General features: G+C 44.7%; 1 protein-coding gene across 1 annotated transcript in view; it reads left to right on the forward strand.

Moving 5' to 3' along the window:
- The first annotated feature begins 9220 nt into the window (after positions 1 to 9220).
- PDLIM4 (PDZ and LIM domain 4) overlaps positions 9221 to 26006 on the forward strand; it is a 50539-nt gene continuing 33753 nt past the window's right edge. The window contains exons 1-2 of the mRNA XM_005503502.3: positions 9221 to 9437; positions 25608 to 25759. Coding sequence (XP_005503559.2) covers positions 9345 to 9437; positions 25608 to 25759 — 245 coding nt within the window. The 5' untranslated portion in view covers positions 9221 to 9344. The remainder of the gene's footprint in view (positions 9438 to 25607; positions 25760 to 26006) is intronic.

The following is a 26006-nucleotide window of genomic DNA, read 5'->3' on the forward strand; positions in this document are numbered from 1 at the left end:
GCGCTGTGCAGCTGTGTGGCTCAGCAGAACCGTCCATAGATCAACCTTAGGGCTGATGAGAAAAAATAACAAGTTTTAGAGCACCATTAAGATTTAAGGCCAACAAAAAAAACCCATATTAAATCTTCAAAGAGGCACAGAGGAATTAAAAAGGCTGAACAATTCCCTTCCTGCACATTTTATGAGCCCCCAGAATTGCTAGGATTTGTTTGATCTTGTGACACCTCACCTTGCATTCCTAAACATCCATAAAAATACCGTATTCTTTGGCAACTGAGAATTATTTTCTATGATCCCTTTAAAAGACACAATGATTTCATTTTGGTGGAATACCATCAGCTTCTCCCGCTCACTGTTGGTGTATCTGGATGGACCTTGGGGAACCGATGGGACAGAGGAGGACCCTCAGTTCCACATAGGTTTTTCAGACACATGCATCTTTTGCTTAAACCACAGGAGAGTGAATTAGAAGATCAGGTATGATTTCTATCACGAGCTGCCTGTTCGTCTTGGAATTGGTTATTTAATCATTTGATGCCACAGTCACACTCATTTGTTAGAAACATTATTTATCCTGTCTGTGAGGACCACTTTGGAGATACTGTTTGCAAAAGGCCCTTAAATGCCTCAGTCAGAGAAGCAGATGGGAGTTATTTTCTTAATAATAAATTAAAGTGGATATAGATTCATTACCATAATGTAATACTGTCCTTGAAGCAGACAAATACTTCAAATGCTTATAACACTTGCTTTCCACACTCCTTGAATTTTAAGTGGTTTTTGTTATTTTCTCAGGATATAAGGCATTTTCACTCCATAGTCCGGTCATGCACTTACCTAAGAAAGCCAGAGAAAAGCTGCGGAACGTAAGGAACAGCACATGTTAAAAAAGAAATATTAATAGCATGATCTGACTCTTTATTAGGTGGAATCACTGATTATCCTACTGCCCACTAAACACTCAGGATAACAGCCAAGCTGCTCATTGAACGACATTTCCACCGTCACTGGTGGGAGCTTTTATACTCATGTCACTGAGTATTGGATCAATATTGTTTTCAATCCTGTTAGACCATTTTTTGTAGAAGATCACCTAACAGCCTTGCAGATTCTTAAATACAGATTATTTTATTTAAACTCTGAGGGATAATTCTACTCCAAACCATGCAACGTGGTTCTCTGACTCTAAATGATTTGCCCAGATGCAGCTGTAGGCAAAATTTTGGCCAAGCCAGTGCAGTTTCTGAGTAACACATTTCTTTCTCTCCATTTCCTTGCACTCCAGTCAATGACAGACCTATTTCTCTGAATAATGACAAATTCTTCAAAATACGTTAAACATTTGTTTCAGGCTCAGCTTTTCCACGTCTGAGTAACTGCACATTTCGTATGAGGGGAAAAAGAAAATTAAATTACCATTTGTGCAGAATGAGTTTCTTCAAGGAATATGCTCCAGAAAGCAAGTTGGTGCAATGCTCTGGAGAGATCAGAGGAGCATCTTCAGTGGTAGGAGCTTGCATCTTATTAGCCACTTAATTATGTGCCAAGAGGAAAGGGATAGACAAAGATGTGCTTGAACTTCTCTGAACAGGGATGTGGATGTGCGTTGTCCTCTGCGGCCATCACACCCTCGGTCTCAGCCTAGACTATGCCCATCTTAACTATCATTTCAGTTCCCAGGAAGAATCTCCAGCAATGAGACTTGTTAAAACTGATCTTGTTTGACTGAAACCTATTCATGCAGCCAGCCGAGCAGGTATGGGAAGGGTGCTGAGGAACCGGAGGGGATAACTTCATTGCCTACACAGCTGCAGCAGGAAAGGATGGGCACCTACACCCTGAAATGACAAAGACGGGGGAAATCCGGACAGCTCAGACCTGAGGGAGCAGGTACGGAGCTGTGGGCGGGCAGCTAGCAGGCCTGACAGATGAAAGGAGCGGTGATGGATGGTGTTGTAGCAACAGCCATGGCAAAAGCAGAAAAGGAAACAAAAGAAACAGGATACGGCTGTTTAAGAGGTTGATACGTTACATTCCTGCAAGCATTTGTGAATTCCTGCTTATGTGCTAGAATATAACTATTGGCAATTACTTTTATTTTTTGCCCACTTGGTGAGGTTACTGTCTGTGTGCAGGGTTCCTGAATGTGTGCTGTTACGTTTGTGTAGTCTGGGTGCACAAATGTGAATTTAGGAAATATTAAGAGAGAAATAAGACAAGAGATGCAGTAAATCAAAATGCCCATCTTGAATTTTTATGGCAATCTTGAAAATTATATGCGCATGTTATTTGCCTGCTTTTGGTCTCACTTGGTGCCCAGGAGATTTACTCCCAGAAACGGCAGGATTTGGACACAAAAGCATCTGGATCCTGGCCTGCAGGCCCTTGGAGTGAGAGGAAGGCTTAGTCCATTTGTCTCTTTATAGTAACCAAAAATTCAGGGCTGAGCTAAAGCCCATGACGTCAGAAGGGAGTTTCTTCATTTGGTGTTGCTGTTGCTGAGTTTCTTCATCTAATGCTCATGGATGATGAATGCTTACTCTTCTGTCTAGCTTGAGCACCTCATAGCATTTCACCTCAAAGTTCAAGCAAAATATTTTCCCAAAGATTTTTAGGAATCCTCCTCCAGCAATCCAATGAACTCAGGAAACTGAGAGAGTTCGAATTGTTAAGCTTGCCTTTTGAATCCATGATAAACACCGCTCCACCAAATAGGCTCTGCATTTTCCATTTAATTCTAGGGGATGTTTCCTTCAGTTCCCCCAAGGCAATAAGAAGTGATGTGATTCACTAGCAGAATGCACAGGGATAAGATATCACAAGGCTTATCCCCCCCATTTTTAGTGTACTGTTTGTACCTCTGTCCCTATCAGTTTAAAGCTGTGGGACATTGTAAAATGAATGGAAATGCTTCTGTGAAACCCACCTACACAAACCTGTGTGATTAGAGAAGCTTAATACCGTCATCTGTGGAACTCAGCCTTTTGAAAACAGTTAGTTTGCTGTACTTATCTCTGAATGATAAAAGGCAAACTTTCCTTGACCTGCATAAATTGGGAACATTCAGCTTAATTTTCTCCAGTTGTCTGCATTCTGGAGCTGTGCAATAGCAAAAAGGAAGCATCACTATCAATGGAGACAGGAGTTGGGGTGATAAATGCGAAATCCTAAAGAAAGGCTGGGGACCTCCTCTGCTCAATAGGTACAACCACTTGGTTTCTGCTGTATGAAATAATGATGCTAAAAATGTACCAAAATTGTTTGCGGAATATACCAACAGCTGACATCTGTCATGATTTCACAAGCAAAAAATATAAAAGCTCAGTGTTTAGCTGCCCAGTGAAGTGACTCACATTATACTAGAGATTTCGACTTTGTTCTTCCAGGCACCATTCTGACGGGAAATCAATCAGTTTAATCCCATAATGGGAACAATTAGCCTTACAGGAAAAGCAGACCACCTGCAATCTCTTATTCTGCTTACAATATTATGCCAATATGTCTTTTTATTTTCTGAGCCTCTGCTCATCACTCACATTGCTGTGTCCACAAAGAGGTTACAGCTCATGGAGGGGAAGAGCCAGGGTTAATCCTGTCCTTGTTGCCAGGGCAGCAGTTGGAGCTGTGGGGAGAAGGTCACAGAATCATAGGATAGTTTGGGTTGAAGGGACCTTCACAGCTCCCCCAGTGCCACCCCTGCCATGAGCAGGGACATCTTCACCAGCTCAGGTTGCTCAGAGCCCCGTCCAGCCTGGCCTGGGATGTCTCCAGGGATGGGGCATCCACCACCTCTCTGGGAACTGGGGCCAGGCTCTCACCACCCTCAGTGTAAACCATTTCTTCCTCATGTCTAACCTGAGTGTCCCCTCTTCTAGTTTAAAACCATCACTCCTTGTTCTGTCATAATACACCCTTCTAAGAAGCCTGTCCCCATCTTTCTTATAGGTTCCTTTTAAGTCACACACCCCCAAAGCAGACAGACCAGTTCCTCCCATCTGGTCAATATATTCTGGGCTCACAACCTCATGGGGAAGGTGACAAAGAATTGAGCATCTCCTTCAGTGTGGTGTCTGATGGTGGCAGGGTCCCTTCCTGCCCACTTCCCACTGATCCGGCTCCTCATCAGGTTAGTCTCAGACTGGGGATTAGAGGCTGGGAGTAAGACTAGACCCAAGCTAACAGGCACTTGCTCGTCTGTATTCTCTGCTTGCTGAGATGGAAAGTGGGGCTGAGAATGGGGTGAACACGGAGACAATTCATTTTTCAGCAAACTTGACGGGAAGCAGGGAATATAAAAAAAACATGTTTTATTTGTGAACAGGACGATGGAACATTTTGTGAGCTTCTCTGACAAGCTGCCTTGTCCTTTTCCATGGCCTTCTGTGAAGTTATCAAGAACAAGCTGCTGCTGTGCTCTGACACAAGCCGACCATGCTGTGTCATTGCTTCCTGGTGTTCCCCCTTGGAAATAACATCCTCCAGCTCTTATCTTGTGTTTAATCTGCAATGTTGCAAGGTAGGGATTTGTCCTTGCTCTTCAACGGGTTGCAAAACCCCAGCCACATGAAGTTCTAGTAAATGGCTGTTCTGATGTGCAAGGATTAGAATAATGTGTAAAAAATTGTCTCCTTAATATTTGTCAGAACATTATAAGAAACTGCATTTTGGGTCAGGCCCTGCTGCATTTTACCCTCCAAATATATTTTGCAAAGACGAAAGATCTACCTTGGTCCTTACTGAGAATCTGTGTCTGCTGCACAGTGTTTGAGAGACTCAAAGGCAGAATTCACCATGCCCAGCACAGATTCTTGTGTGTGGTTTTCTCTGTAACAATCCTACAAAGCTGGGAAACCTTGGGAGGCAGCTGGCTGCTCCATCTGAATGCAATTACAGAACAAGGAATTCTACTGGACCAACGAGATTTCTTTCATTATCCTAATGATTTCTATCACAGCTGGATTTTTCTCTGTGGGATGCTTAGATCCATGAGATAAACTTTTTAGAAATGATTTAGCCAAACAAATGAATTAAATAGAATTCAGAATGACAGCTCCCAACACTTGGGCATCTGCCAAGGAACTTTCAAAAGCCAAAATAATAACTCAGATCTGAGAGATCCTGCAAAGCCTATAAATTAAGTAATCCTTTGGAAACCTGCAGTTAAATCTGCCATAGGGTTGAGATTTGCCTGGAATTAATCCAAATAATGAGTTTCAAAATGAACTCTTTTCACAGGATATTGTTTTTTGGATATTTTGGATATTTTTAACTATTAAGTAAAAAAATAAACTTTGATTTTCTAAAGAATCAGTTGTACATGAATCCCATTGGGTTAGGAAGGCACCAGAAAGGACTCATTTACACGATGGAAATGGAAGTTGAGATGACGCTGTCAAGTACTACTGATTAATGTAAGAAAGGAAAAGAGTTTATACTCTGCGAAATGCTGACTACTGGGAGGGCAAATGGCACAGATGCCATGAAACATTGCTTGGAGTCCTTACTCCAAGAATTTAGAGTTCATGTGATTGGCGTCGCTTCCAGGGATCGTTTCCAATCACAACTACTAGGAGGAGAAACCAGCCTTAGAACATACAACTGAACATTCACAACAAATTATGTTCAAACACAAACCATGAACCGCTGAATCTGAACCCCAGCCCACAAGCTCACATCTAGCTTGGTGCTTAAAGCTACTTTTAAATGTCAAATGTCTGTATTCAACTGGTCACAAACAGTATAAAGGGGCATTGTCGATTGTTCCACTCTGCAGGCAAGGAACTATCTTAGATTCCCACCTTCATTTATAAATTAAATATGGATGCTTTTATGGATTAAAAAGTGCATCTTATACAACATATAAGTACATTAGTTTAAAGTATTTCCAACAGCAGCTACACTGAAAGTGTAAGATCTTGTGCCTTGATTAACCACTTATATATATATATATATTTTTAAATTTTTTTTTTCCTTACCTTAATGATAGACATATTCAAATTCTCAGGTGATAAAATTAATTAGAGTTTGTAATTTTACATTTGCTACATTAGACATCAGCGCAATAAAAGCTCTTTCTGAGAGGTCATTCACCTGGAATCTCTGGATAAATAAGTTGCAATAAGTATTTCTGAACTTGATGAATGTGAATTTAAAATGAATTCTTCGCCATATAGGAGTTTGCTACTTCAGTGAGCAATATGGGCTGTTGCACTTTCTAGCAATCCCAGTTGTATGGGTAGGGATTCTGAGGCCCCATATAAAAAAAAATCCACCTATAGAGCAGCTGAATTCTGCCTTAAACTCTGAAAAAGAAAGAAGCTTTATCTTAAGAAGCCTTTCACAAATGTCTCTGACAAAAGTAATTTATTGAGCTCATGAGGTTTATCAGGTATTTTTTTCACAGTCTAAAAATATAATCTTACAAGAAGGGCCTGGGGGCAGTGCAAAGGGAGCACTGACTGTACTCGAATTGTGTCTGTTGAGCAATATATCATCCTTAAACTGGTGTGTAGTTTGTAGAGCAGCGAAATCTCCTGACCCTAAGAAGAACTACCAAGTCATAACTATGTTTGAAACCACTCTCATGAGGACAGATGTTCAAAACCAGCATTGGGGGCTCATTGTGGGGCCTCCCAGATAAGCACGGGACCTTTGCTAGACGTCGGGAGGGCGACAAATGGAAAACCTGAACGCTCATTCAAAATGGGACACAAAGCTGGATATCTGTAGTTTACCCAGTCAGTCTGTGACAACAAAGGAAGGAAACTGAGAGTGTCACCAGTGGCAAAGTTGAGCCAGAATGGAATATTCAAAATCAAAACAAAGAGGTGATAAGACTTCAGGGTGGAAAAATACTGGAAACAAACACAGAGGAAAATACTTGGGGGGGGGGGCAGATAAAGTGAGTGGAGTGATGAGATTGAATTCATGAACAGGTTTGACCTCTCTTTTGAATAATACGTGGCCTTTATTAGAGCTTGCTGTGGGGTTTCAGCACTCAGCTGAGGAATGAGCACGTTGGAGATACGGAGTTTGGGCTGGGTATCAAGGCTCACTCCCACAGCAAGGTTCCTATCATCTTCTCTTGGTCCTGCTGAGTTCTGTTCCAGAAGAAGAACTACAAATAGATTTTGGAAATAACTTAAAATATGATTTAAAAATTCTCCAGTTATCAAAGACAAGAATAGATATTTCTGAGCCCACTTTGGTTGACTGAAGTGAAGCTGCAAAATTGTATTGGCTTTGCTCAAAGAAAGCACATGTTAAAAGGTGTGTGAGCGATTGAAGGAAAATGAGGCACCTGTGAGATGTGGAATTCTTCAGTTAATGTTCTCATTGCCCAAATCCTGGGAAAAAAAACCACAACATCTATTGCTGATAGAGTGGTGCCAAATTAATTCCTGATGCAATTCTGAAATCTGAGGACACTTTCCATCAGGAGCAATTCAACTGCAGATACTTTTATTCAGATTAAAGCTGCGTCTACTTCAGCTCAGTTTAATGCATGTTGGAATAGTCTCATTTGGAATAAGCACACCCACAAGTTTATACTGATTTGGTTAATTCTAATTGTATTCTACTTGAGTTCACTTTTTTGATGAGCCATGAGGGGTAACGGAGGCTGGGCATTTAAAAGACCTTGAAGAGAATGTGCCTTGGAGCCAGCAGCTTTCCCATCAGCGTTTGAAATGAATACTTTAATAGTGGGGATTTCTGTGTTTTGATCATCTATTTCCTATGCCAGCAAATTACTTTGAAATCCCCAATGCTTTGCTGTGCAGCAGAGCCTGCAGCTCGCAGCCTGAGTGCAATTTAGAAACCACCCTGGTAACAAAGCTGTAATGAATGCCAGTGAAAAACGTTTGACTTCACAGAGCTGCAGTCTCCATTTTTTTTCCTGCTTTTTTCCTTTTCTCTGTTTTTATTGTTGCTACTTTCCAGCAAACTTAGTTTCTTTTACAGAAAGGATTATTTTCTTTTCCCTCCTAAAAGGAAGAAGACGGCAGTGCTGATGCTCCACATGTGTGCGCATGTTTAACTCAGTCCTTCAAGGAGGTGCTGCTTGCCACCGGCCAGCGAGAGCGGGAGATGTGGGACATACATAAACTAGCTTCCAGCTCTCTGCAAGACAAATGTCGGTGTTCAGCTGGGTGGATTTTTTAACGCGAGCAAGGAAACCTCAGGCCAGCCTGCTCCCAGCCTTCTGCAGGCTCGGTGATATCATACAGGAATGAGGAGGTATGATTCATCACCAGTTGTACAGACAAAAGTCAGCTTTTATAGCCTTTCTCGGTGGAGGCACACACTCGCGTGGAACAAAGAGCATGGGTGAAAGCTCTGCTGGGACCAGCAGAACTTCTCTGTAGGTACCTTTCTAGCAAAGCAAGCAAAGATTATTGTGTTTTGGGTTCATCACACTCACTGTATTTATGTTGTTAAATCACAGCAATAGCTGCAGCAATAGCTCAGAGGAGTGTTTAAAATCTCAGCTCCCACCCCTGTCCCAGACCAAAGCCTCTGGGATAACACGGGCGCAGCGGTGCGATGGTCATGCAAACCTTCCTGCGCCACAAGCGAAGTCGTGCAAAAAGTCTGCACAGCAAATAGCACATAAATCAAAGTCACAGAAACTGAGCACCAAGAAAGTAACTTGATGGAAGTCGACTTTTCAAACAATGGATCCTTTGTTTAGCCCTTTTTTTGAAGCGGGCCAGCCCTTTCCAGGAAAAGGAGTTTTCCCAAGCCCAGGCATTTTGAATTTTGCTTTCAGGGGAGACACTAAGCAGCTGTACTGCCCACCCATCCCACCTCCGAGCTACCACCACATGCCTGAAAGCCATCACATGAAACACCCTCTGCAGCAGGGACATCTTCTGGGTGCTCCCATGGTCACCGATTCGCCTGCACCACCGGGACATAGAGATGCCCTGTGGTGCTCGGTGCTGCCCCAGACTCCCCTGCAAAATTACAGTGATGCATCGGCCAAGTCATTCCAAGTGATTTTCTTCCATTTTTTGTCTTTTCTCCTTCGACATAATGCTTTTCATTAATAAAAAAAAAGTCGTGACTGTGTGTTTACCGACCTATTACATCATTTTCTTCCCACTGAAGAGGACGAAGCCGCAGTAAGCGGAGCCTTTGACCGCACTTAACTTTATTACAGGGGAAAATTCGTGCTAAAACGCAACCCCCCCAGCGATGGCCGGGCCGGGCCGGTCCCGCCTCCTCACCACGCCCCGTCGGGGGCGGGACCGGCCCGTCCCGGCGATTTGGGGACCGGCGGAGCTGTTCGGCCGAGAAGTCGCGAGTGGGAGTTGTGGGAGCTGCTCTCCTCCCTCGCCATTATGTCCCACTCGGTGGTCCTGCGTGGCCCTTCGCCGTGGGGTTTTCGCTTGGTGGGCGGTAAAGATTTCAGCGCCCCGTTGACCATCTCCAGGGTGAGCTGGGGATCGCGGGGGGAGTGGAGCCGGGACCGGCGGCAGGTGATGGGCAGCGGGGCTGGGCCGGGGGTACCCGGGGCATGCAGCACCCTTTAGGGCCTTTTAAAATATATGTTCTTCTATGTACCCCCCAAATACAGGCAAAGAAGTGTTTGCCTCTGACCGCAGCACTCTTTCAGCCATTCTTCCCCGTGTTAACGTGGAGCAACTAGCGTTCTCCACACTTGATTTATTTTTTTTAGCTGTTAATTCATAAAGATTGGCTTTCAAAAGTTTGTAGTGCTCAGCACTACAGAGGGCTTGGATTTGTGCCTGGGACCAAGTTCACAGGCTTTTGAGTTTTTTTAGGAAGGCACGAATTAAGTCAGCAAGAAGTTGCCCTGTACAGGCTGCTGCGTTATGGGGTCCCAGTGGGCTGGTAGTAATTACTGTGTAAGTGCACTCGCACTTGTGTTTAACCTTACAAAGATGTATTCTGGAAACTTCTTTACTAAGACACCACGGCTAGCTCGAAAAAGGCTCTGTGCGTAGATACGTGTGAAAATGAACTGTCCTTGGCGCAGAAAGGAGCGCAGCGAGGTGTTGCGGTGGGCTGTGTGATGGATGAGGTGCTGTGCCCGAGCTGTGGACTTCGGTGTTTCCAAGGCCATCGCTGTGGAAGGGCTGGATGTCTGAAGCTGCCCTCCCTTCCCATGGCTGGGAAGTACTGCCGAGCTCTCCTGGGCAGCCGCGGCTGGGGCGCCTGAACAAACAGAGTATTGAAAGGCTTTGAAAGGAACCATAACTTATAAATATTGTCACATAACGCATACAAGCTGTTTGCTGTCTTTTCATTCCACTGCCGAAGCTGGGATGGAAGAGGGAAAGCGTATACCCTGAGTTTTAAAGAAAAAATCATGGAAGAGAGCGTGTTTTAAAGACCCTTGCTTTGTATCTGAGTTCAAATGCACCTATTACACAGCATTACATCTCTGTTTTTACTTGGGTCTGTCCCTTACCAAGTGTTCCAGTGAGGGCTTTTTTGGAGGAGCAGCATGAGGAGGTGGCTGTAGAGGAGGGAAGAGCAGTGGCCGGTGGGGCTGGCCATGCTGTGGGGACCGGGCACGGGTCTGCACACAGCCAGGGTGTCTGCAAAGGGGAGATACCCAGCTTTTGGGGCTCAGCCTACACCTCCTGGGCATGGATTTATACAACAAACACAAAATCACCTCTTGGTGACTGTAAAAATCTTCCTGTTGTGAAGATGAACATCTTAATTTAGCAGAGGGAGCCTGTTTTCCTGTAACTTTGAAAAAAGTTTGTCTTAATGTTAAACAAGAAAAAACAAAGTCTGCTTTTGCCTAGACAGGTGGGTTGCCAAATTCCTTGTTTGATTCAGCAAACCTGGGAGGTGTGAGGATAATTCTCATTAGGCCAATCTTTCTTTGGATCAGGAGGAGCTGTAAAACAAGTAACAGTTGTGGGGTGTTATGTCATGTTACTGAGTGTGGCAGACTTTAAAATCAGATCCTTTTTTAACTCTTGGTGGTGCTCTAATGTGCTGTAATACTAATGGCTGCCCTTGGAGGGTGATAACTTGCTGGGAACATAAATGTGGGTGTAGGGTGCTCTACTTGGAACATAAATGTGGGTGTAGGGTGCTCTACTTGGGCTTTTGTCTCTTAACACAATAAGAGGCCTCACTGGCATTGTGAATAATAGTTGAAAATGTTAAAATTGGGCAAGAGCTAGCTTCTGCTGCAGCTCCTCGCCATGGGGGTGCAGGAGGGGGCTGCTTGAGGGCTTTGCTTGGGGGTGGGTCCCTGCCTTTTTGCAGAGAACTGAGGACAGCTGGTGTGGTGCTATATTCGCTTTTATTCTGTAATTCTCTAACCAGGAAATCTGTTTGTTCCAGCTTGAAACCTGGGCAAGGAGGCTGGGAGCTCCCTGTCCCCACTCTGCCCCTAGCCCCCTTGTCCCAGTTGGTTTGCTGCAGGAAGGAGCCTTCTTGTTGAGGCTTTTGTCTGTCTTCTGCTTCCTTCAAAGTGCCTTTTCTTAGAAAACAAATATATATATATATATATATTTGTTTTGTATTAAAATGCCATTGCATTACAAATACATTTTGGAAAGCAGAAATTTGTCCAGGAGGCGGGACCAGACTCTGGGACTCCTGCATCCAGCTGTGAGTCCAAGATGCCGATGTGCTGTGGGGTGATGGGATGCGGGTTTGTGCCCCGCTTCTGTGCCCGAGGGGGGCTGAGGACTGATGTGCCCCATGGTGTTTGGCCTATACAGCTCTGCAGGCATCCTACTTTAACTGGTTAGGTCGGGAATTTAAAAGTTTATGTTTGGGATTCACAGCATCCAAAAGCCACCCGCGTTCAGTTCTGGGTGGAGCAGCTGGCTGCCTGCTTATGAAACACAAATTCATCTGTGTAGGGGTTGGAAAAAAAGTATTCAGTCATTAATAGGTTGGTTTTCTCCACTCTTTGCTAAGCTACTACAGAAAACAAAGCAATACTTTGCTGTCTGATGGGGGGATGCCAGAAGAGTGCAGCTTCTTCTCCAAACCTGAGTGTCATCGCTCTGGGTTAAGTGAAGGCAGAGCTCCTTAATCTTGCATTTGTAGGACCTGAAGCCAAAGCGCCACTGCTAGAGGGGAAATACTGAAGCAGTTGGTGTGATTGGAGCTACCAGACCAGGCTGAGCTGAGCAGGAGGTACTATGGTGCAGAGAGAAATACCTGGCTTGGGATAGGAAGAAAGACTGAAGATAGTTCCCAAAAGTGGCTTGTGACAGTATTGTCAAGGGACAAACCTGAAAAAAATAAAGATTTGTCAGCAAGGAAAATAAGGATCATGCAGTTCTGCTTTGTAATAGACTTGACTTGCTGAGCAGGGCCTGCTTTAGCCCCCTGTGAGGTTGCAGAGTTTGTGCAGGTGCAGCTGGTGGTGTTGAGCCTGTCCCTTGCAGCTGTTTCAAATATGCTCACGAAATCAAGGAATAATTTATTTTTTCTTGAAAACAGGTCACTTCCATCTGTGCTTTGATCAATCTTAAGTGACAAGTGGTCAAGATCTCATTGCTCAAGTGACTGAAAACAGCTGATGCTGAGCACTGCTGTAGGGTGGCCGGGGCTGGAGTTGGAGTATTTGGTTCTTCAGGATTAAAGATAAGGAAATTAAAATGCAAATCCAGAAGGGTGTGCTTAGGGCATCTGTCTCATGGGGTCGTGTAAACAGTTAGGTGTACTGGCCATCTTTTTTTTTGACTCTCCCTGTTTCTTCTTGTGTTTTCTGGGGCACCAAGGTGAGCAGGGCAGGAGTTTGCTGGTCTGGAGAAACGCAGCCCAGAAGGATGCTGCTGCGGGTACCTGCAGGGGTGGTGCTGGGGTGCTGTCAGGGCTGGGAAGGGAATTGTAGCCTAAGGCCGTGCTCTGGGGAGGAAACCCAGCTTGTTTTATACCCACAATTACAGTAAGCTACACTGGGTGTTGTACCTCAGGTAAGTGATGGTTCCTCCTCCTACTGATATTTATAGGGGTAAGGGAGTGAGCCAAAACATCTGGTTAGGATTGGCCTTAATGACTTGATAGAAAGTGGCTTTGAAATTGAGTTTCTGGTAGCAAACAGCTGCTTTTCCTTGGTTGAGCAGGCTGACAACTGGGCAGGGTGTTTGCCCTTTGTGGAGAAGGGGCTTTTTGGCAGGGACAACCTTGCCTTTCACCAGCAACCACGGCTCCGGAACAGAAATGGAATAATTGACTCAGCTGCTCTCAATGTTGTAACCACATCAGGGAGTGCTGTGGTTCTGTGTATGATCACAGTTCATCTACCCCTTGCCTGGGATTAAAAGATAATCAGTCATTAGTGTAGCTGGAGGAGCTGAATTCATTTGATCACCCAAAGGGGCTTGTCCAACTCCTGGACCAGTCAAGTCACTGTTGTCATCTACCTGACTTTGCCGGTGTTAATCCAAGCACTTGCTGCTTTTAGAGTCATGGATAAATGGCTAAACAAATAATTTAAAAATGGACTGATTCTAGGGTTTTTTTGAAGTTTTTATTACAGTTTTCCCTCTATTTGCTAGCTTTGACTTCAGTTTACCCACTAGTCTCTAGCGGAGCAGCAAAAATGCATTTTTCAGTGTTGGCTTGGAACTGTAACACAAGAAGGGTGAGAAATAATTGGTCTGCAATCCATTATCCAGGTATTGTTTGAGTTAAGGTTGACTTTTAAGCCTAAGTAGCTTTTGTATTTGAGCAAATATGTGTCCTGTTAAAGGTTAGGATACTCAAGAAGGAATTCTGCTGAGGGAGGAATTCCAGTAGAAGTTGTTGTGTTTGACTCCGTCAGGGCAGCCAGTGAATGCCGGATTGTATTGCTGTGATCCCACTTGAATGCAGAGGGAACCCGCTTGGGGTGATGATTTCTGGGGTGGCCTGGGAGGCTGGTTCGTGTGTGCTTGGGGTGGCAGAGCACAAAATGCTCTACAGAGCTGGGCTTCAGTTACTCTGTGTGTATTTGTGGAGAAGGTAAGAACCAGAGGTGTCAGCAAAGGGAACGGGGTTTTTTAATTTGCTTTCCTTAAAGTTTTTTTCTGGTTTTGTGTGTAACTTGTATTTGATTGTTTATTAAATCAAATTGATGCACTTTCTGTTCAGAGCACCCAAATAGACCAAAGGAGTTGCTCTGTGTTGATAAATCCTAAAACTAGGACCTCAGCTGATTTCTGCTGATCTTTCATGTTTTTATTGCCTGTATAGAACTATGTGATGCTAGCAGTTTCTCAGTTGGTTGCATATTAATGTTTGTTATACATAACAGTTCAAGTGGGATGATTATTTTAAGTGGAAGGAAATAGTTTTGCTTGTCATTCTTTTTTGTTCTCATCATTCTTCCAATGATTGCTGCTTGTAAGGTCTGGAATGAGAAATCTGGGTGGTTACATCTGAAGCTGTAGTAGTACTTAACAATTAATCTGAACTACAGATAAGAACTAACTAAAGTATGTAACAAATATGTTTGCTTCTGAAGATATTCTATCACTGAGGCTTTATTTAATAACTGAAAGAGAAGAATAAATGCCTGTGCTGGTTCAGGAGACAGTAATGGTAGAATATGCTGGAATTAAAGCTTAATGCTAATTACCATCATCAAGCACACTGATAATCCAGAGTGGGAATGCAGGCGGAAAGAATGATTCATGTAGGTCCATTCATGCAAGGTCTGACCTTGGGGCGAGTTTAGCAAAATAAACCCAGCACACCCTTGAAAGCACTTGGGGCTTCTGCCAGGTTGAACAAAGGAGAATGGGCTCAGTGTAGCTGTGGGATTTGGAGTTTGGGTTGAGTTTTTGTGTCATGTTTGTGGTGCTTTTTTTTTTTAATGATGATGTCAGTTTTCTAACCTCTTGAAGATTGAAAGATTGCCTGTTCAGGCAGGTATTCAGAGTCACTTTGGAAAAGTGCATGGTTGTATCCCACTTGATACAGGGATAAAAAAGAGTGAATTTAGACATCAGACTTACTAAAATGGCCCTGTTAGTATAGGAAGCATACAAGGGGAAATATGTGGAGTTGATGTTTTGTGTGGTTTTGGTTGGTTTTGGTTTTGTGTGGGTTTTTTTTCATAGTATGATAGTATGGTTTGGGTTGGAAGGGACCTTAAAGATCATCTGATTCCAACCCCTCTGCCATGGGCAGGGACACCTTCCACCAGACCAGGTTATTCAAAGTCCCATCCATCCCTCAACCTGCTGCTTTTGATACAGCCCAGCAGAAGTTTCTTAAACTTATTGTTGCTGTATATCACAATAGATGATGATAATCCTGGTTCCTGCTGGGGCTAGTTTGCTGCTTTAATTTTAATACAAATATGCCATTATGGATTGTGTGGAATTAGTGCAGACTATTACAATTTATTTTTGTAGCTTGGGGAAAAATGCATATGACAAGTCTGCAGGAGTCACATGGTAAATCCTGGAAGGCACAAGTCCTTAAATATAGTGTTTCTAACTGAGTTTGCTGTTTGATTTCTGAGCTCATGGTTCTTAGATACCCAAACACTTAGTGAAAATGTTTTTATTTTTGAAGTCGTCTGTGACCACAGGTGTTAGAGTGTGAAAGAAAACAGTAGATCTCTCAAGATCTGGTAATGCTGATAAAATAGCTAAAACAAACATGTTCACAGGAGACACTCTGCTTGATTTGTTGTTGGTGCAGCACTGGTAGATGTGTACTGAAGCAAACCTGATACCCCGAGCTTGTTAACACCATGGATTTGTATGCAGCTGTTAACACCACACTTGCCCAGGCCCTGGAAGGTAAGGTTATGTTTGGTTTCTACTTCAGGACTTTGACAAAATTTCAAGCAAAACCAGGATTTGTTGGGTTACTTGGAGCAATTGCAAAGATATTAAGCCAGAGTGTGGCATTCATGTAGCTTTTACAGCCAGCAGTGACCTAAAATAAACCCCACTTTCTTACCACAGAGAACTGAGCTCTATTAAAAAAATGCTGTGCAAGAGCATTTCAGCCAGTGAATTTTCCAAACATCATAAAGATGCCTTGAAGCCCTTACCACACTCAATCTTTCTTGTCAACCAGAGCAACTCAGATTCACACCCGTTAAACCCTAAGTAGTTTTACATGTTGTGTGGACTGATAGGCAATTATGTGCGAATGACATTTTACAGTGCAAGCACCAGAAAGCAAAATATATCAGGTTAAAGAAGATTATTGAAGGTAATGGTTCTTAATTGTCACACATGGGCAATGCAGAACTAGAAGAGTAACTTGAACAGTTAAACCCAGGACTGTGCAATACTGGGCAGTGTGGAGCAGAGGCCCGGCTGGGAGGTCACAGTACACTGGGTCTGGATGCTGTCCTTCACTGTAAGCCACAAACGTTTCCCAAAAGCCTTTAGCAAATGTAAAGCTTCTGGTACAAAAGACTAAACCCTGCAAAATATCCAGTGTTTGCAAAGGCACAAATCCCTGCAGTCTGTATGAGATTAATGCCTTCACAAGAATGATGCTTCAGGTTTGCTCACCAAATGAATGAATGAATTGGTGAATTTTCTTCTCTTGAGACATTCCTCAGTTGATACTTTTGTTTTGATGGGAAAGTAAGTATCAACCCACCTTTCTGGCTGAGAAAGCTGGTGATGTGAAAGGGAGAGCTCTGAGCAGCTCCTGTGTATGTCTTCTGCCAAGCACCCAGGGGTTCCTACACACAAGGGTTTGGAATGACCGGTTTCTGGCTGTTGGTGTCTTGGAAGGGAGATCTGGGCATTAAACCTCTAATGGGGATGAACCAATTATGATTGTAATAGCTTCCTCTGCTGCTGAATCCAGTTTGCTGGGTGACATGCAACGGTGCAGTGTCTTGGAGGACCATGGTGATGCTCCAAGTGCACTTAAATCAGGGCTTAGCTGGTGTCCTGTGGGCAGGCTGTCCCACCATGGCCTTGCTCCCAAACATAGCAGAGTGAGTATGAAGCAGATTGAAGAGTAGTAGTGGAGGTGGTGGCTAAGAGTAGTAGTGAGACCCCACCTGGAGTCCTGCAGCTAACTCTGGAGCCTTCAGCACGGGACAGAAATGGACCTGTTGGAGATAGTCCAGAGGACCCACCAAGATAATCTGAGGGCTGGAACAGCTCTGCTGTGAGGACAGGCTGAGTGAGTTTGGGTTTTTCAGCCTGGAGAAGAGAAGGCTCCGGGGAGACCTTATTTTGGCCTTTCAGTACTTAAAAGGGGCCAATAAGAAAGGTGGGGACAGACTTTTTAGAAGGGCCTGTTATGGCAGGACAAGGGGTGATGGCTTTAAACTCAAGGAGGGGCGATTCAGGTTAGACATGAGGAATAAATTGTTTACATTTAGGGTGGTGAAACACTGGCCCAGGTTGCCCAGAGAGGAGGTGGGTGCCCCATCCCTGGAGACATCCCAGGCCAGGCTGGAAGTGAGTGTCTGAATGACCTGTGCCTTTCTCAATCAGCTCTTTAAGGTTTTCCCTCAGGTTATGTGGTTGGTTGCTTTAAAACTCATCTCATTTCATTGCTTCTCAGCCTTTTCTTTGTACAGAGACCTCAGCCTTTAAGCTGGATTAGGATCTCCACTAAGAATCTGATTCTAAATTTGGATCTAGATCCATCAGTACTTGGATTCAAAAAGACTTAAGTGTCTTGTAACACTCATACTCTGGTTCTTTCCCTTTTATGCTCTTAAATTTTATCTTGTTTTCTTCAGCAGTTAATAAAGTCATGTTACATAAACAGTGCTCTTTATTTATTGGCTGTGCAGAATACCTAAATGTCTTGATACACTGGACTTTTATATAAGCAATTAGAGAGATGCAAATGGATTGGTGAGGAATGTACGTCACTTCAAGGCATGATGCTTTGAAAAGCTGAAGAGAATCCCTGGAAAGAATGCTGAAAGGATTTGGGGAATTTATCTTCATTAGTTAGTCATTTAGCTCCTGGTTCTTCCTGTTTTAAAATATATTGCTACTGTAAGATCATCTGCTGCCTTCTAGTATGCTTCCTGATACTAGAACAGGCTTGCTTTGTGTAAGAGCTGAGAATTTTGTCACACTATCTTGAAAGCCTCTTGAAGGCTTTCATTAGGCCCTTTTGATCATGCTTGCAGAACAGAAAAGTTCCCCAGACCTGCCTGTAACAAACTACCATTGATTTAAGAGAAGAGTGGTGTGTGGTCCATGTAAGCTTGTGTGGTATTGAGTGTTTTAACCCACTAAATTCTGGGAAGATGGCTTTATTAATTGATAGGATATGTTGTGTTTTCTTGCGGTAGTGCTTTTTTGCTCAAGAGTAAAAGAGAAAGAGATCTGGGTGAGAGAAAACTGCCTTTATGTGTGATTTGCCTCAGTAGGTACTTTAAGGAAAAAGGAGAATAAATACAAAGTTCTTCTCTCCAGTGGTTGTGCTGAGACCTGTGTGGACAGCGAGGAGGAACAGTGTGCCCAGCTCTGTCATCCTTTTGTCTTGACATGGGGTATTATACGGCCAGGCTTTTGCGGGGGGAAAGGTTCATATAACAAATTGACGTTGATTGGTTCATTGTGTGGTGTTTGTCCAACTCTGGAGAAGGCTGGAGCAAAGCTGCTTCTGAACAGAGGCGTGCAGGGTCACCCCATGTGGGCAGCAGGACACACACAGTGACACATGGGGGACTTTGCCCCTAACACTTGCTCTGCACTGACTGTCTCATGTCTGTGCTTGATCTCCAGGGGGGAAAGTATAACATGATGTGTGTTTCAAGAGTAAACTCCTCTCGGTGTGAATTATCTTACTTACTAAATTAGAATGCGCAGCTTCCAACACCAACTGGCTTAGTGCAACAGTAGCCTTAATGTGGTTTATTTTATTGGCCTGATGTCAGATGCTAGCACTTAGTGTAAATCCTAATGAGGCTCCAGTGGCCAGATAAGATAGTTGCTGCTGGCTTCAGGGTTTTTTTCCAGTCTGTTCCATAGCATTAGAGCATCCACTTGGCTGGGGAGGGGGTTGCTTGGGGCTGGAGGAGGGGAGAGAAGTGGGTGGTGATCTTGGGGGAAAGTGGTTAGGAAAATAATTGAAAAAACTCATTAAAAAAAATGTGTAATTGTGCAGATAAAGTTCACTGTTTGATGACTTGGTGAACAGAGATACTAATGTGTGGGGCGTTGGTCCGGAGCTGCAGCCTGTGGGTTGTGTTTCTCAGTGTTATCCTCAGTGTGGGGGTGATGCTCACAGCACTGTGACTGAACCTCCTGCAGGGACAGAGGACAGTGAGGGAAGGGCTGTTTACTGGGGTCTCTTTCTTTAAAGATTCTCCTTTTCCTGCTGGAGTAACATAAAAGGATTGAGACAGGCACTAATATTGGACCTCTAGGATTTTTTGAAGCACAGTGCTATGTGGAGGATGTACGAAGGTGTCACAAAGGAAACTTGTCCATGGGGGATTAGGAAGAATAATATGCTGCTTAGGAAAGGGGATAAAAGCATAGCTTCTGGCTTCCTACTGGAGTGAATCCCTGCAGGAGGCACACTGTGCTGCTTGCTGTGCTCCCGAGAGCTGGAGCTCCTTACTGGGGGCACACGCTCTGCAAACCTCTGTGTGCCCTGCTATTACAGTATTGTTAGCTGTGTGTGTTTTGTGTTTCTTTTAGTATTTTCTCTTTAAATATTCTTATGCATCTGTGGGGTTTTTTTGAGAGAAGTGAAGAAACAGCTGCTTATTTTTGTGGAGTGGTGAAATGCAGAACATTGTGCTCTCTCAGCTTTGTTTAATTTTGGAAGAGCACTAAAAATGACATGCATTTATGCTGCATTCCCAGAGCAGACACTGTGCTGTGCGTGCACCATCACTTTGGGCAGAGAACACACAAATGTGCTTCTATGGGTATAGAAGCAGCTGTGAAAACATGAGTGCCAGTGACCTCCCCAGCACACTGACCAGTCCTGTATGTATTTTGTGCTCAGTTCCTTCCTGCTGAAGATGCAGCAGGGATTAGGTGATGGGTAGTGGGTATTCCACGTATAGTGCTGTGTGGGATCTGCTTCATCATCTCACAAACAGCTCACCACCAGCTAACTCCATCCCTGCCCTGGTCCCAGATGATGGGTCTAATACACTGAACCTGTTACTGAGTTGTTTTGATTTGCTCTTGGGAAACCGTTCAGCTCTACTGGATTGCATCCCAGGCTGTGCTGTTTAGCCTGCTAAGCACCAGGGAGGGAGGCAGGCTGGCTGGCACCCGGGAGCAGGAAGGTGCAGGGGGAAGGTCCTCTACCTTCTCGTGGGCAAGCTGTGGGGCTGACTAGGCTGTCTTGTGCAACTTCACACCAAGTCTCCATCAGTTGGCTCTGGCTTTGTGTTGGTGGGACAATACCTGCAAGTGCAGTGGAACCATTAACGAGCAGTGTAAGCTGGCGGTTGGGAGTTCCCATCAGCACTGGGTTGCTGCTGTATAAAGTTGTGGTTTTGGGAGCTCACAGCTTCCAAAGGAGGCAGGATTCTTTTTCAGCTGAAAAAGAAAAACCTTTGTGGAGCCTGAATACAAATATTTGTTTCTTTAAGCCTGTGGTGTTTGCTGTGGGTTTGGCTCTTGGTGCCATACTGGATTGCTCTGCAGGTGCATAGAGGTTGACAAGCAGAGCCCTTTGGGAGACATGTGGCCTTGCAGGGAATAAAACCCATGAAATGCCAGCAACATCAGGACTTGGACCACCCCTGCATTATTTGGCACCAGCACCTTGTTCCAGCCCTGAAATCCCAGCACTGGTGTAGGGCCCTGCAGCCCTGGGATTAGCAGGGTGTGAGGACCTGGGCTGGCCCCTTGCTGGCAAGTAATTGCCCTGCTTGAGCTATCACTGGAGCAAAAGGAGACAAACAGCCCAAATCCTGGCAGGTGCCCAGCATGGGCAAGACAAGGCATGGTGCTGTGGGGTGCAGCAGGCACTGTGGGACAGTCCCACGTTCAGTCCCAGCACGTGAGCTGGGACTCTGCTTTAGGGCACTCGGCATTGCCCACAGAAAGGCAGCGTGTGGTGGGGAGAGACAGCCTGTCCTGGGGAGACGGCTCACACCACCCCAGGTTACATATCCATTGGTCTTGTCTTCATCTGTGTTCATTCAGCCTTGATTTTTTTTTTTTAAATGGTTTGTTCATAGCACTGGTGGAGAAATTCAAAACCAAACCAAATCTTATCACTGCTTTTCTTAAGCCTATCCTATTGTCAAACCTCTCTTCCTTTGGAGGACCCTTTCAAGAACACCAGGCTCTGGTGACAGGGTGCAGGTTTTCTTTGTGCTGTTTTTTTAACTGGTAATGTATCAGGTTATTCTCAAATTCACGCATGCTTTGTTCAGGTCATGCATGCTGCAGTTACTGCTGCTCGTGACAGACCTGAGCCCCCTCTGGAGGGGAATATGGATGAGTGCCCCAGTAAAAACCCCATCCCTAAACCTCTGTGCGCTGCCGGGCTTTAATGCCTGGGAGAGACCTTACACCCATGGGCAATGCACACAGCTGTAGTTACACCACTTAAGGCCATAGCCCTGGAGGACAGACTGATACACAAAACCAAGGTTTATCACTTGAACAAAAAACCCCTGTGTTTACAATAGTGGATGCTCAGGTGTTTGCAGGGAAGAGGCTGGATAAGGAACATTTTGGGTTGAGCTGATTGCTGCTGGGTGTGGGTGCTGCCCAAACAAGACAGCCAGATCCCTCCTGCTCCTTCCTCCTCTGTTTGTTTGTTTCTGTGTAACAGTAGAGGGTCATCTTTCTCAGCTGTGTCACTCCAAGTAGAAACTTTTACAAAAATATATTTAAAATTGCATCCTTTTCCTTATGGAGATCCTGCGTGGATCTGCATGGGGCAAAGCAGGTAGGGCCCTAGCATGGGAATCCACATGCAACCCTTATGTGTAACCAGGCTTGCAGAACTTTCTGTGGCATGTTTGGTGTCAATGGCTTTGCACAGCTGTGAGTTAGGAGAATTTGGTTTGAAGTATTTTAAACATTTTTCACTTAAATACAAACTTTGGACCTGACAGATTACAGTACTGATTCCCAAGCTGCTGTGACACCAATGCTGTATCTCAAACTAATGAGTTCTTGGAGTGCAGCTCCATTTCAAGTCCTCAGTCATCTCCATGGCTAGCATAAAATGCTAATGTGAAAATACTGCCAAAATAATTTGAAATAAACCAGAATCTAAAAATAGGAAACAGCTAAGAGCCCCGTTTATGAACAGCTTATTCTCCAAGGAAGCTACAATCTGGTTAAGATCAGTGCAGAGAGGAAAGTCCATTGGACACCTAGGCAGCATTGAACAGACAAGAACAAAACACAGCTGTCCTGGGTCAAAGGAAGGGTCTGTTAGTCCAAAAGCCTGTGGGGTGGACACTGAGGGAAGTGGATAACAGCAGGCAAGCACATGGAGGTGCTTCCTTGGAGGTGCTGGTGAAGCTTCTGCTCAACTTTCTCGTGGGTCTGACAGCTTCTGTGGCTGTAGAAGGACCCTGGTGCTCTGTGAATGCCATGTCTTCTTACACAGGTTCAAAACACTCAGCAGGACAAAAGCATGCCAGGGAAAAAATAAACCTACCCTGGGTTGCAGTGTCCCATGTCAGAGCTTTACAGCTAATGTGTGTTCAGAAATACCTCCTGTTGTTTGCTCTGAGCTGAGTCATAGGGGGGCCTGCGAGTGGGGAAGGAGTTGGCTCGGCAGGTTTTTCAGAACAGAATAGCCTGCCTGACATTATTGCAGAGCAAATGGCAAATGCTGATCTACTCTGACAATGCAACAAAAGCCTTAATTCAGGCTGCCAGTTCTACTTAAATGTAAAAAGTGGTTTGGAGCTACTCAAACACCTTCTGATTCAAGTTTCAGTGGCTGTAGTCATGCATGGACTGGTGCAGCAGGTCTGTGTTGTGCCAAATGCCATCTACCTCTTGCTGACTGTTACCAGCCTTGGTCTTGGGACCAGTCCCAGTGTGATCCACAAAGGGTGATAATCACAGAATGTCAGGGATTGGAAGGGGCCTCAAAAGCTCATCCAGTCCGATCCCCCTGCCAGAGCAGGAACACCCAGATGAGGTTACACAGGAAGGTGTCCAGGCGGTTTTAAATGTCTCCAGAGAAGGAGACTCCACAACCTCCCTGGGCAGCCTGGTCCAGTCACCCTGTGAAGAAGTTGCTTCTCATATTTAAGTGGAATCTCCTGTGTTCTAGTTTGTACCCATTGCTCCTTGTCCTTTTATTGGTTGTCACCAAGAAGAGCCTGGCTCCATTCTCCTGACCCTTTACGTATTTATAAACATTAATAAGCTCATCCCTCAGTCTCCTCCAAGCTCAAGAGCCCCAGCTCCCTCAGCCTTTCCTCATAAGGGAGATACTCCACTCCTTTCATCATCTTTGTTGCCCTGTACTGGACTCTCTCCAGCAGTTCCCTGTCCTTCTGGAACTGAAGGGCCCAGAACTGGGCACAATATTCCAGGTGTGGTCTCCCCAGGGCAGAGTAGAGGGGCAGGACAACCTCTCTGACCTACTGACCACCCCCTTCTAATACACCCCAGGTACCATTGGCCTTCCTGGCCACAAGGGCCCAGTGCTGGCTCATGGCCATCCTGCTGTCCCCCAGGACCCCCATGTCCCTTTCCCCTACGCTGCTCTCTAATAGGTCATTCCCCAACTTATACTGGAACCTGGGGTTGTTCCTGCCCAGATACAAGACTCTACACTTTCCCTTGTTATATTTCATTAAATTTTTCCCTGCCCAACCCTCCAGCCTGTCCAGGTCTCTGGATGGCAGCACAGCCTCTGGCATGTCAGCCACTCCTCCCAGCTTGGTGTCACCAGCAGACTTGCTAATAGTACACTCTATTCCCTTGTCCAAGTCATCAGTTAATATATTGAAATGTACTGGTCTCAGTATGGACCCTTGAGGGGCTCCACTAGATACAGGCCCCCAACTAGACACTGCCCCATTGACCAGGACTCTCTGGCTTCTTTCCTTCAGCCAGATCACAGTCCACCTCACTACCCAACTGTCCAGTCCACACTTCCTCAGTTTAGCTGTAAGGATGCTGTGGGAGATTGTTAAATGCTTTACTGAAATCAAGATCCATGGCTTTGCCATCATCTGTCCACCTGGTTATGTTCTCATAAAAGGCTATGAGGTTGGTCAAGCACAACTTCCCCTTGGTGAAGCCATGCTGACTGCCCCTAATGACCCTCTTATTCTTGATATGCCTTGAGATGGCACCAAGGATAAGTTGTTCCATCGCCTTTCCAGGGATGGAGGTGAGGCTGACTGGTCTATAATTACCTGGGTCCTCCTTCTTGCCCTTTTTGAAGACTGGAGTAACATTTGCTTTCCTCCAGTCCTCAGGCACCTCTCCCATTTCCTAAATCCTATTCAATTTTCCCATGAAAACAAAACTAGAGAAAACAAGATTGAAACGGGGTGTTTATATGCCTCCCTTTCTAAAAGGCTGCCTGTTTAATGATGGCCCCTGGTGGTCATGGGTTTTTGGGCACTGTGAAGCTGGTGACGGCCACTTGATCTCAAACTGAAAAACCATACCTGTGTTGTTAGCAGCTGGTTGCCACCATGCACCCAGGTAAGCTCTGTCCTGCAGAGATGGAGGATGCAGTGGTGAAGATGCTGCCTGAATCTTTCAGGCAGGGTGTGATGAAGCAGAGACCCACCACCTGAGATAGGGCATTACACCTGTTTGAGTCAAGGTTGAACAGAATCAAAGCCCCATCACACATGCAGTGATATATGAATAATCAAAAGTCATACCTGCTATACTTTCTCACTTGATAAACCATGTGGTTGGTTAGTGGAGCGCTAGCGGATGCTCTGAATGACTGAAGAGGAAATTAGAGGGCAAGCATGTAGCTATTAAGAGTTTAAACAGACACGTTTACCTGTCCTGTCTGTGCCTTGCATCATTTTATATTATTGCAAATATTAAAACCACATTTGGACTGAGGGAAATAAAATGGTAATTTCTCAAGAAACACTTTTATGGCCTGCAGGATTGGTCTTAATGGCTGACCACAAATGGTACCTGGACCTGTCATTAGTTCCTCAGGAAAGAAGTTATGATTTTTATAAGGTTCTGGCATTCCTACAAAACCAGAAGGAAAGAGTTGTGGAGGCTTAATGAGCTGTGTGATATTCCATGCAGGGTTAGAAAGAGACAAGTCATTTGAATAACGGTCAGGAAAAACTGATGTCAAATGTAACCTCTCTGCAGGAAGCAATTAGGGTAACTGTGTTCATCTTTTAATTACGTAGTTAGCGATTGACTCTCAAAGTATGATTTAAGGCCTGCAAGCCAAAGGAGTGTAAAGTATCTCTCTGGAAAGAGGGTATTGCATTATTTCAAGCAAGAAATCACTCACTGACTGGGGTTAACAGAAATCTCTTCTTTAAATGAGGGTTGGTTTAGAGGATGGTCCTTGGAGAACTGGGGTGACCTGAGAGCCCTGGCTCTGAAATCCAGCCTCTGGTAGATGCTGTTGGTGTAGGTAAAACACGTGTCTTCTTCAGAAATAACTATTCCCTTTATCTGTTGCTCATTGCAAGAAATTGGACTTTGTTTAAAACCAAATGTTCTTTTAAGTAACCTATTTTTTTTTTTCCTCCCGCTGCATAGATTAACCCTGGCAGTAAAGCAGCCATGGCAGACCTGTGCCCAGGAGATATTATTCTGGCAATTAATGGAGAGAGCACAGATAACATGACACACCTAGAAGCACAAAACAAGATCAAAGCTTGCATGGACCAGCTCCTGCTCTCAGTGAACAGGTAGGCCCTCTTCTGTTTGATATGCACTTGTGTCAGCTTTGCTTGGCCCATCTGCTGGCAGCTGACCCTGGTGCAGATGTGACCTTAGGCTCAGTCCTTGGTGCGTCCCCATGCTCTGTGTAACTGTTCTGCATTTTTAAAAATAAAGCAGAATTGTTTGTTGAAGATCACTGATTAAAAAAAAAAAAGGCTTCAGCTCATCTGTATGTGTGGATCATCATTTGCACCTTGCAAGGCTCATGCAGAC

The sequence above is a fragment of the Columba livia genome, chromosome 14 (assembly GCF_036013475.1).
Source record: "Columba livia isolate bColLiv1 breed racing homer chromosome 14, bColLiv1.pat.W.v2, whole genome shotgun sequence".
NCBI lineage: Eukaryota > Metazoa > Chordata > Aves > Columbiformes > Columbidae > Columba > Columba livia.